Source organism: Melopsittacus undulatus, chromosome Z, assembly GCF_012275295.1.
Source record: "Melopsittacus undulatus isolate bMelUnd1 chromosome Z, bMelUnd1.mat.Z, whole genome shotgun sequence".
Taxonomy (NCBI): domain Eukaryota; kingdom Metazoa; phylum Chordata; class Aves; order Psittaciformes; family Psittaculidae; genus Melopsittacus; species Melopsittacus undulatus.
Genome location: NC_047557.1, coordinates 24,094,196 through 24,104,951, shown reverse-complemented (window position 1 = coordinate 24,104,951; position 10,756 = coordinate 24,094,196). Strand labels below are relative to the sequence as shown.

The following is a 10,756-nucleotide window of genomic DNA, read 5'->3' as shown; positions in this document are numbered from 1 at the left end:
GAGAGGAGACACACTAAGGGCAGAAGTTCGGTTCACATCTCCCTTCTCAGTGCAGAGGACCATTAATTAATTAATTAATTATCAGCTTTATAGAAATATACTTACTGGAACCAGTGAGTTACTGTCATCATCACATAGAGTGAAGCCAAGAAAAAAACAAAGTGGAAGTAGGCATAACTGTACACTGTGCCTTTCTTCTCATCATAAATCACAGACTGGCCTCCCCTTTTTTCAATGTGCTCTTCAGTGTCACCTGTTAAGAGACAGGAAAGAGAAAGATTTTGCAAATTTGATGAGAAATGAAAGCAACAGCTGGCTTCACCAAGAATGCAACAAAACATCCATGTTGTGTTTTAGGAAAGAATGAATACAGAGCAACACTCTCCTTGCTTTCAGGGCACAGACCTAAGCCTTTAGTAAAAAAAAATGGACTGCCACTGAAAACCAGCGCCTGTCAGCTTTCTGGCCCACAAGCTAGTTTTTTAGTATTTGGGCCTTTAAAGTGCTCTACCTGCACAATACTCTTCTGGCAAGTTCAAGCCGATAACCTTGATTGTACCAAGTCTGTAAACAGGGCATGCACTTCCCCATTCATTCCTGAACTGCAGTCTATGCAGAGTTGCTCGGCCAAAAATCTAGCAGGCAATCACATCCAGAATCATGCAAAGAGCAGAGATTACTCTTTGTACGTTGCAGTAATGAAATGTTCTTTAAGAAATTATTAACTAGCCTGCTGTTTTAAAATGGTATTGTTACATCTCCTGCTTCCTTCCCTAGCCTAACTTTGAGCACTTCAGCTGCTTCGGTTTTATATGCAACAGCACAAGCAGGTCACCATCTGCAGTTGTGTCCTTACTCTCTTGGCTTTGGTCTGGAAACTGTGAGTGAGGTAAATTGTGTGGTGAAAAATATAATTACCGTCTCCATCAGGCATGCAGCAAAAGCAGCAACGAGCTACCTGTGGAACAGACAACAGGAAGGGTAAGAGTTGTGCTACAGCAAAGAGGCAGAACAGTTGGTAAAGGAAGGTCTGTTATGTCTAGGTTACAGATTCTAATGTAGACAAGTCTAGTTTGTATTTCCAGCCAGGACAAAACTCAAATTAGGATTTGCCAAGTAGCTCATAACAGTTTCTAAGCTTTGGGAAAACCTACTCTGTGAGATTTGGAGCAAATTAACTATTCTTTAAGATTACTCCACCCATTTTACATAACTCATGGTCAAACACAAGTGCAAATACTTATGACAAAATGGTGGAACAGCTATAGTACAGCAGTTGCATGTTACTAGTTCAGAGGGTACTTACCTCTTCAGACTTGCACTTAAGTGCTTTTTAAATAAAAAATTTCTCTACTGAAATGAAAGGGTAAGGAACTTTCAAAACCTTGCCACATGGGTTGGAAATCACAGCTACACAAGCTTAAGTATGTCAGAAATGTACTTATCTTTGCAAGATTTTGCTGAAAAGGAGCCAGAACGAGTACAAGCAGAATAAGTAAAATAAAAAAAATCTGGCTTTACTTCTTTATATAAATGAAGATTTTTTTTTTAAATTGATAAAAAAGAAAAGCTGAAACTTACACTTCTTGTGTTAAGTGGTAATGTAAATGGGAAAAGTATGCTGACCAAGTAAGTGTATTTTCTGCACCAGACCACAGTGCAAGTCAGCACCTTCTATAGTGTATCACCCACATTATTTGTCCTGATAAAATCCTACCCTGGGTTTTATTTTGGTTGTGATCTGATGAAGACAATGAGCTCTGTTAGGCAAATTCCCTTCCCTAACTATTATATCAATTGGGATTTATAATATGAAAGTATATTAACTTCGTTTACTTGTATCAGATCACAGCATACACTGCAATGTAATGAGGTAGCGGAGTTTTACTGGAGGCTTTGGTATTGTTCATGCTTTGGTAAAATAAACCTCAGGACTGCCCAGCCCTGGAAAGAAGGACTTTGCTTCTTGGAAGGTTACAGCTGTCCAGGAAGCATGAAAGATACCCCTGGACAAGCAAGATAATGCCACCTATAGCATCATAGCCCCTCTAACATATCTTTGAAACTCTCCCATGCATCCTAGATAAGTAACTATTGCAAGATTGACTCCAGGGATGTCTGGATCAATAGGCAACTGGCAAGAACACTGCAGAAACAAAGTTGTTTTGCAAAGTTTTGCTATGACTAGTAAAACCCACCACACCCGGTGGTGTGTCAGTGATTACTCAAACAGTGCTATACCTGAATGCTTGAAGGGTATGGTACCAGGACCCTGTGTAAAACCATTTGGGTTGCCCCAATTTGTCTGGGACACCCCATGTGCATGAATAAATATTTACTGTTGTAATTCTATACTTTGTGTTCTAGCCTCTCTCCTAGGTCGGCACAAGCCAGTTGCAAGTGTTTGTAAAATGCCCTACTGATACCTACCTTGGAGAAGTCTAACCACCCTGATAAACAATAAGTAAGTTATTGAGCCTGGACAAGATAAAAGGAAGCAATGGGACACTATATCCTTGAAACAGCAACAAATGTAGACCAAAATGTGGGAATCAGCAAGCTTTGAGAAACATAGTAATGGACAACAGGGCATGTGCAAGAATGGACACAGTGAGGAAGACTATCAAAGGCCACCTTTGAGGACCCTGGACAAGCACCTAAGAGACTGTGCTCACATGTGTATAGAACACTTACATTACCGTAATGAGTTATAAGAAAATTATGGATATGCTAATAGTTTATTGGGAAAGTAATGCATAGTTACACTGCCGTGCATGCACGTTAGGTGGAGTGATCCCCCATGTGCCCAGTGCGGCAACAAAGGATGTCTGTTTTCTAAAACTCCAAATTGAGTCTTAGGGAGTTCTTTGACTCACTTTCACAGTAACACAATAAACAGATAGTAAGCCTTTAAGGTAAATTGTCCAATGGGAACATCAAATGGCAGTTTTTACCCTGCATATTCATGATTAAATGGACTCACAGGTCCATAAACTCATAAAAAGCCAAAAAGCTTATTCTTTTCTGAGACTGGCTGAGTTTCAATAAAACCCTTACTCCGCATCTCTTTCTGCCGCTGTGCCAAGCCTCACCTACAGCACCAGCCTGAGCAACCCTTGGGCTGCACTCACATGCTGAAGCAATGTGACTTAATTGCAACCTCTTAATCAGTTGCAATTAAGTCCCTGCACACACAGAGTGAGGAAATTAGTAATGCTGAGACATGTACTGCTAGCCCCTTGTAATGCTTATTTGTCTGGAGCACAGAGGCAGACAGACCTTCCTACACCACAAGCAAGTGCAGAGCTACATTCAGGCTCCTGGCCAGAAGACAAAAGCCCTTTGCAACAGGGAAGGCAATCAGAGTGCAATTAGTTGCTCTTCACCAGTCATTTCTTCATGTTTCTGTTTGGCGGCTCTTGTGCCCCTCTTTAAAGCCAAATGATCTGGAAATAATGCTGTCAGCAAGCACTGGGGCATGAGCTGCACCTTCGGGAAGGGGGGCACATCCAGGGCCTGCTGTGTTAGCCACCCCAGCCCCATTGCAGCTCCTGCTGCAGGAAGGTTAAAAGCAGAAGTTAAAACTGTGGATGCCAGTAACATCAACAGCAAGAGAGCTATGGATTCATCCTCCAAACACATATACACGTTTGGAGAGTGACATTAGCAAGCCTAATTAAAGGGTAACTGTTATACAGCAAACCACCACCTATTTCACAGTGTATCCTGGGTGTTTCCAGGATAAGGTGGCCAAAGAAATAGGCAGGTGTAATAAAGAAACCGGTCCTGCTGAAACAGGGACAAGAAACATAATCCAAGATGAAATCACAGGAAAAAAGAGAGGAAGTACTTATGTGTGGAAATAAAAATAAGAGATAGGATCTTGGAATGACTCAGTTGTGATGAGAACAAAGGCAGTAAGTACTGAAAACATTCAGGAACACCACCACTTCTGATAGCTTCCTAGCAGACTTTTCCTTTAAATGAGAGGACATGAGCTTGTGTGGGGCACAGGAAGATTTACAGGAAGCATGCAGGATGTTAAATAAACTACAAGAGCAGCAGATTATTTGAGTACATAAAGGCATCTCCATGCGACCAGCAAGACCTGCACAACGGTCAGTGGGGGGAAGTATTCTGATATGGACTCTGGGTATAGTCTGGTTTGGTCTGGTCTAGCAACCAGAACCTGCATGTTACGAACAAGCTTTTGTTTTCACCTAATTACAGGTTACTTAGCCATAAAAACAACAGCAAGAAAAGCACATGAGGAAGCCTGCACACAAAGCCTGTGGGAGGAAGCAAGAACTCACTTCACTTTCAGGTGTTCCATATATGCCCCTCAGTGCTTCTGAGCTTGCACGTGTTGTTGAGGTCAAACTAGGAGCAAAAGAAGATAATGTCAAAAACCTCACCACAAGTATAAGCCTAAGCATGATTTCACAACACCACAGCAAACATAAATAGTTACTTTCATGCCTAAGCTAAGCATTTGCCTGGATATTGCATTGAGCATTAAGCATGTGAAAAGTTTGTTCTGCGTGAGTATACACCAACCACAGCCAGACACTGGACAAATCAGGCTGAACCATGAGTTTAAAAGTAGGTCACTCCTGAAAGGTGGTGAATTCATCACAATCATACAGCAGCAAACAGCTAAACGCTCCAATTTGCAATTCAGAAGAGATCTCCCCTGCTGTGAGCAACCAAAGCTTCTATGTTAACCTTACAGCCATCACTTTGGCTCAGCATTTCTGCAAAGGCTTTGCTGGCTAAGGAACAAGTCACTGGCAGCAGTTTGATTTCAAAAGTAAATTATCAACAGTGTACCAGTGGTCAGAAATAATTTTCTTGCATGACTGTAGTTGTCTGGGGGGAATCATATCATCAGTTAGGTTGGAAAAGACCTTTAAGATCATTGAGTCCAATCCTTTCTAGTTTTTTCTGAGAATAGACATTTCTTGCCCAGTCTTCCCCCTTCAGAATGTGTAATGCAAATCCTCCTTTACCCACAGGGAGACATGTGTTAATGCTTTGCTGCACACACTGCGCCTTAGTAAGCAATACTTCAAAACCTTTCCCTTGAAGGCCTTCTTATTTACCCAGCTACCTGGTGCACTTCCCCTTCTGCAGGCTATGTGAAAGTTGTCTGTATTCCCAAAACACCTTCCTGAGGCACCGAAAATACTATTTTAATGCAAACTAAACACATGATATCCATACATTTCATATTAGAATTATATGGAACACATGCATATTTGACAACATAAGAGTAGCTGTGCTACCTCTTCAGAAATTTTTGTTTTCACTTCAAAATTACAAAGGATTTTCAGTATATGAATTTTGAAGTGGACTGATTCTGAAGCAGAACCTGCTCAAAAACCTGCAGCAGACAGGCAGTGCTGTTTCCTGCTAACCTGCACAGCCAAAACAGGCAATACAGGTAACAGTACATCACCTTTCAAACAAAAGCAACTCCTCACCTCCCCATCCTGAAGCATGACTGAATTTATTGATGTGAGCTGCAATGATACAAGGTGAGCATCACAACTGTATGGGCACCAATGGATTTTTCTGAATAAGGAGGTCACTGGCAAATCCTGATGGCAATACTGTACTCATCACTTGTTCAAAGGAAGCCTTAAACCCTCCCAGTTTTGTCAGTTTGAAAGACCCTCAAGGAACAGTCCTGGCCTCTGCCAGGAGGCTACAGAAATTTCAGGTACCTTTTTCAGATGATCACAACTGCACAGCGTTTTTCTTGCAGAAAGAGTAAACTCAGAATCAAACCACCCTGAGACTGTCTGAGATCCTGGACAGCTGGAAACTTTTTCCCCTCCACCTCCAGATGTAAAATGCTCTATTTGGTTTTAATGAAGTGTATTTTTTTCAAAAGTTGTACTACCTTGTTGAACATTTTTGGCTAAAACATCTAACCATTCTGAAACTGGGGAGAATATGAACCTTCCAGCTGAGTTTCTTCCTGCTATTTTGTCCACAATAGGCATCCTATATGCCTTCTCTAGTCAGACCATGACATTGCATTTACAGTGAGGTAAGTGCAAACCCCCAGACTTACCAAGAATATAAAATGCAGCCAAACAAAATGGTAGTACCCAGGCCAGTAACCAGGTTTTCATCTCTGTGCAGGTCTTGACTAAATTCAGGTACACAGATTGTGATGTTCCGATTGTTTTCATCCAGGACTTCACAAAAGAAAACAAACAAAAGAGTACAGTTAGCAAAGCTCATTTCACTGCATTTCAAAGAAGTCATCAGACTGAAGGTATTCAGCGATGTATCTTTGTTAATTCAGACACTGGTATATTTCAGTTGTTTCTATCCATCTTCTAAAAAGATCACACAGGAAAAATTACATAAATCTGAGGTGGCACATTCTGTGTTTCAGGCAAAACAAAAATGCAGCTAAGTAGTGTACTTAAATTTCTTGTTTGATGAGAGCAGACGAACAAGGAAAAAGACTGGTGAACTGTGAAAGAGGAAGCTGGAAGTTTACCAGTATTTCATCCAGGACAACGTATAAGACAAAGGTAGCAGAGTCTCAAGACCATAAATTTCTTTGGCAGCAGAGGTGCATATACAGAGGCCCAAAGAAAAGGAGATGCACGCTTACAGGCAAGATTTTATCTGAACATCTAAACAAATAGTACTCCTAGGTCCCTGAAATGAAATTAACTCCTTGTTCTAAGATGCATCTGGCTTTTTGGTGTCTGGAGTCAAGGCAAGGAAGAGGCAAGTTGAGCATCACCCCAAAGCAGGAGACGACATCTGCACCTTATTTCAAACGAAGAGCTTTTGGAGCCAGTGCTGTTTCAAGCAAACTGTGTTCCTATGTCCTCTTTCCTCCAGCAGCCACACTGCACCCCCACTGGGATAGCACAACTGTTTGTAAGAGCAGAGAGCAAAATACAGTAAAGACTGCACCCCAGTTAACAATAAACTCAAAATCAGTATCCTGACCTGCTGGGGGAGGACTTTGCATGGCCCCACAGAGCTGCACAAACAGCTTTATCAGCACACAGCAGGGACAGCATGGAGGTGGGGGCAAAAGAAGAGACAACAAGCCTTGGAAGGCAAGATGGAACATCATGGCCAGAGATGTACAGAATGCCCTACCCGTCCACCAGGGACACTTTTGCAGCAAGGCAGATCCACTGTTTAGCAGGCCTTTTAGCTAACTCTGGCACCAAAAAGCTAAGGCACATTGTGATAAGCACAAGTTCAGTAGACATTACCTTTTGTTTGCCCAAGACACTTGCAACTTCAGTGCAAGACGCTTCTTGCAGACACTTAACAGTGTCTTAAGACACTGTTCTTAAGACACTTGCAACTCTGCTTTTTGGGTGTTGTAAATAAATACCTGTGGCTTTCATTTACTTCAGGCCTGGTTTACAAAGGGGCTGAATGGCAAGAAGGCAAATTTGAAAGTCCCTCCTTGAGGAATGAATCAACATTAGATAAATTCATGGCAAATCTGAGTAACAGGCCATGGGACACCTTAGTAAGTGCCAGCACCCCACACACTGTCCAACACATGCCATTGTAAAAGCTGCAAAGGCCAGTATGAGAGTCCTTATCATACAGACAGGGAAGCAAGGAACATCTCAGAGAGGATGACAACTATGAGAGTTCTCTGACCTGAGAAGATAAGGTGGAGCAACTGATTCAGGAGGTCTGAGAGAGCGTGCTTGATGCATACTCTGACCAACGCAGTAACCACGCTTGCAATACATACAAAAAGAATCATAGCATTCATTTAACTGCTGAAGGCTTTGTCTGTCACAAGCTCAAAATAACACAGGGCCAATGATCTAATACCACACATCACTTTCTTCCTCCTCTTTTTTTTTTTAACATTGTGTCAAGTCCTGTGAGTAATTCAGATGCCTTCTAAATTAATGTCTATGTTCATTCAAAAACACTGCTTAAACTCCTTAAATAAATCTTCCACCTAAATACTATCTGTCCATCTTAGCTCTAGAAGACATTTTTGTTTGTGCCTGTGCCTACACAAGTTTGAGAGAGATTCCTTGCCCCATCTCTCCCCTTTCTTCTTAAGAGGTGTCTATAAAAACTTCTTCCTGCCAACAGACTGGTTTTCTTCTAGTTACTCTTTCAACTATTCCAGTCGAGCAATAATAAAGAAGAGCATTACTAATTTGAACCAGAAAAGTCTTCTTCGAGTGAAAAGAATGCTCCCTGTCCAAACAGGTGATTGTGATGGGAAAAGGAAAGTTTGACTTGTGTTCATAATGTCGTGTTGTTTTTTTGTAGCATAAAGAGCTTAAAACTCCAGGGAGTTCTCTTCTCCCGCTTTGTAGTGCCAATGGTTAGAAGGCAAGTCAAGTGCAATACAGAAACTGTGCTGAAGAACAACATCATCTCAAATAACTGCAACCTAACTCCAAGTACTTTCTCAGAACGTCTTCTTTCAAAATGGAAGACGAGTGGTACACAAGTTTTTGCTTCATAAGGAGTCCACAGCTAAAGCTATCTAGCATAACAATTCTAGAAGGGATTTTAGTATCAACTGTGATAGCCAGCACTTACTAAGTGTTGGGGAACCTAGTAAAATTTTTGATGGAACTGATCACACAGCTTCTTCCAGTGGCATCTAAGAGCTATTTGTTCCAACTCCTTTCCCATGATGTGACCAAACACATTATATATTGTATGAGAACATGCACTTGCCACACAAGGAGTAGGCTACAAGACTCTAGGAAATTTGATGGTAGGAAACAGATACGTGGAGAGTGCCAACTGCATGGTTTCTCTCTTGCCAGAATTATTTCCAGTGTTTGCAGTTTCTTCAGCATAGGCCAGAACAGACCAAAGTCAGCACTCCAATATCCCTAAATTTTTTAATTCATGTTTGCTAAATTCTAGCTTTTAATACATGTCTAAAAGAATTTACGTGGAGCATTACATAACTTACTAGTTTCTGGTGGCTTGCTGGACAGTGCAGAGAAAGTGAGGTACATGACATAGCAGCTGATAACTCCTGACTGCAGCAAACCGGAGTGGGGCTGGCCTTTGCATGAAAGAGGAAAACAAATTATTTTTGCAGACAGTTTAACAAGCTGAAAAAGAAATTCATATCCTTTAAAGAACAGCACACCAGCATGCTTCAGAAGTGTATCCTTCATGTTTTATGAAAAGAAGTGTATCTTTCATGGTTTAGAGCAGTTCATGTGTTTTAAAGTCAGTTTAGATACACTTCCAGTGGCATGTAAAGAGAAAAGAGTGTCCTTTAGTTCTGATGGCAGTTTTAGAAGGCATTAAAGATTTCCTGCAAGTAGTGAATCACCCCTCTATTCTCACCAAAAGCACCAGCTTTCCCAAAGCTACTGACGTGCTGACATGACAGCTTTATTTGCCTGTAAATTTTGTGTTGGTGTTAACTCAAATTACTATTTCCAAGTCCAGTATATGCAAGATAATAACAGTGCACATATATGCTTCATATACTGAAACATAAAATACTCTTGTCAACTCCTTCAGGCCCAAAATTTACAGATGGTAAACCATAAGCAGTCAAAAGTAAATGGTGGATGAGTTTGTCAGCTATTACTCAACTGCTGTCACCGTAAGAGTTGTGTAAGCTCTGCAGCACATTACCAGCACAGAGCTTTCTTCACACTATGACTGCCTGATGGCATACCCAAAATGTCTCACACTCTCCTAGTTTTAGTAGTTGAGCTGATGACCAGCAACAGCACTTCATGGTGTAAATAAAGGACAGGGGCAAGAGCAGCACCAGCTCTGAACTGTCTTGAGACTTTCTGCCTGGACATGGGTCATGCCCCCAGGCATACACCTGTGGCAGCACGAGAGATCCAAGAGGAAAAACAGATCAGCGGACTCACGATTCTGGACACAGGGAGATATGGCCACCAATGACACAAGGAGGCACAGGCCACCGTGAACACCAATCAGGACTTTGTTGTACATGCAGCCCTCTGAGTGTGTGTAGAAAAGAGCCATGAGGACCAGGGCTGCCACAGCAATGGAGTACAATGTGAGAGTGACGAGAGCAAGCAAACCATTCCACATCTGCTTGTGCTTTGCACCCGCAGTCCTGTGGAGAGACAGAGAGACAAGCACCTTATCTTTGTCTTCCCTTCCCTAAAAGAATTAAATTCTAAATAGCTGAATTTTTAATATCCTCTAATACAAAAGACGGTGCTTGCTTTCCTGAAATGTGTAGGTCACTACATCAACAAGGCCCTTGCAAAGTTCCTCCCATGAAACAGATGTAAACATTCCTTAGCATTAGTGTTTATCTTCTGTATTATCATGGCCAGCTGTTTCTGTAATTATAGCCCAGCATGCCTCCTAGACCTTCCAATCTCTGGGATCAGCCCATCAGCGCATCTCAGCTCAATACTTCAGGGATTTCCTCAGTAGGAGCTGAGATTGTTGCAGGTTTAGCTAGCAAGCAGTGCTCTTCATACAACTACAGCAAAGGCATGTTGTTTGGCATGTCCTCTCTTCTGCTTCTTGCACCACCTTGAACAATTTTACCACCTCTTTGTTCAAAAAGTGTCATCTCCATTTGAGTCTATCTCATCAATATGCCTCAACTAAAGCACGGTTCACCTTTTATTCTTCACCTTCCAGACTCCTCTTGCAAAAATCACCATTTTTTTCGGAGCAGCAACTAAAAAAGTTGTTTTGGCACAAAGGGATTTTTGGTGCATGGAAGGTGGCTGTTTGGTTTTTTTGCTTATTGTTG

At 41.6% G+C, this 10,756-nt stretch overlaps 1 protein-coding gene across 3 annotated transcripts in view; it reads right to left on the bottom strand.

Annotated features, from left to right (window-relative positions):
- The window catches only part of SERINC5 (serine incorporator 5), a 41,931-nt gene that overhangs the window by 7,024 nt on the left and 24,151 nt on the right, over nucleotides 1–10,756 (bottom strand). For all 3 annotated transcript variants that reach the window (XM_031051526.2, XM_005151896.4, XM_031051525.2), the window contains exons 6-11: nucleotides 9,888–10,099; nucleotides 8,957–9,052; nucleotides 6,080–6,206; nucleotides 4,314–4,380; nucleotides 919–958; nucleotides 106–253 (exon numbers count right to left, since the gene is read on the bottom strand). In XM_031051526.2, the coding sequence (XP_030907386.1) occupies nucleotides 106–253; nucleotides 919–958; nucleotides 4,314–4,380; nucleotides 6,080–6,206; nucleotides 8,957–9,052; nucleotides 9,888–10,099 (690 nt within the window). The remainder of the gene's footprint in view (nucleotides 1–105; nucleotides 254–918; nucleotides 959–4,313; nucleotides 4,381–6,079; nucleotides 6,207–8,956; nucleotides 9,053–9,887; nucleotides 10,100–10,756) is intronic.